Source organism: Fulmarus glacialis, unplaced genomic scaffold, assembly GCF_000690835.1.
Source record: "Fulmarus glacialis isolate BGI_N327 unplaced genomic scaffold, ASM69083v1 scaffold31559, whole genome shotgun sequence".
Lineage (NCBI taxonomy): Eukaryota > Metazoa > Chordata > Aves > Procellariiformes > Procellariidae > Fulmarus > Fulmarus glacialis.
In genome coordinates, this window is record NW_009231899.1 from 13,041 (window position 1) to 14,241 (window position 1,201).

At 58.8% G+C, this 1,201-nt stretch overlaps 1 protein-coding gene across 1 annotated transcript in view; it reads left to right on the top strand.

Moving 5' to 3' along the window:
* The window catches only part of LOC104081849 (protein Wnt-11b-like), a 3,094-nt gene extending 2,511 nt beyond the window's left edge, over positions 1 to 583 (top strand). The window contains 1 exon segment of the mRNA XM_009584731.1: positions 409 to 583. Within this exon segment, the coding sequence (XP_009583026.1) occupies positions 409 to 583 (175 nt within the window).
* The last annotated feature ends 618 nt before the right edge of the window (positions 584 to 1,201 follow it).

Sequence of the window (1,201 nt, forward strand, 5' to 3'; positions counted from 1 at the left end):
GTCTCCTTTCTGGAGTGATTGCAGTGCTGGGGGCAGTTTTTAGAGGCATGGGAAAGCCTCATCTGAAGGCTGAGCCAGGGCTGCCTCAGGGCTATGACTTGCAATCCCTGTTAGATTTAGCAGTAGCAGAGTTCCTGGTCCTAGCCATCCACCCTTCCTTCTCCATGGGAAATTCCTGCCCCCAGCATGACACAGAGTGAGCGTGCCCAACCTCAGCCACAGCGGCTCAAACACTGCCACAGTAACATCAACCCCAGCGTGCACGCGGACCCCTGCATCTCGCTGCCTCCTGCTACGGGCACGTGAGCTCCGGGAGGAGGCCAGGGCAGATAGCTGTGGTCAGCACCGCTGCCACGGGTGGGCAGGTACGCTCCCTCAGCTCCGGCTTGTGCATCCTCCCCTTGGCAGGCAGTGCAACAAGACCTCCGTGGGCAGCGACAGTTGTAACCTGATGTGCTGCGGCCGCGGCTACAACACCTACACGGAGGAGGTGGTGGAGAGGTGTCACTGCAAGTATCACTGGTGCTGCTATGTGGTGTGCAAGAAGTGTCGGCGGAAGGTGGAGAGATATGTCTGTAAATAACACCAGAGGCGTCACGGCAGGCGGGAGGACTCCTGCGCTGGTATCCTCCGGGGCACAGCTGGAGACCGAATGCCATCCGCAAGGGATGCTCTGAGCTATGGGCAAGAAGGGGGCTATGCGGGAAGTCTGGACTCTCGCATTACCACAGAAGACCTCAAACTGAGAGATGCCGGGAAGCCTAAGACCGGGGGCCGACCTCTGCTCCATCTCTCCAGAGCAAGACAAAGGGCTGCCCTCCTGCAGCTGATCGGGAGCGTCCAGCCCTCTGTCTCCAGCTGGGGACAAACCATTTATCACTCCACATGCACAGGCCCTTTTCTCCAGGGGTGAATGGGGACCCTGGGCTGCCATTGTCTCTTTGCAGGAGGTTTCTGACAGTGGCCTGAAAGCCAGGAGTGATGGATGGGAAGGGGGGTAGAGAGTTGCCCCTTGGGAGAAGGCTGCAGGGGAAGAAAACTTCGGGTGAGGGGGTCATGGGCGGCTCCTTTGGGGGCAGGTTTCTGCTGTGGGCTCACCCAGCACCACTGAGCGTTCCTCCTCAGAGGCAAATACTGGTCCAGTGCCCTTTGCAGCATCTGAAATGAAGACCGGGCTTGGACAAAGGCAGAACCAGTTATT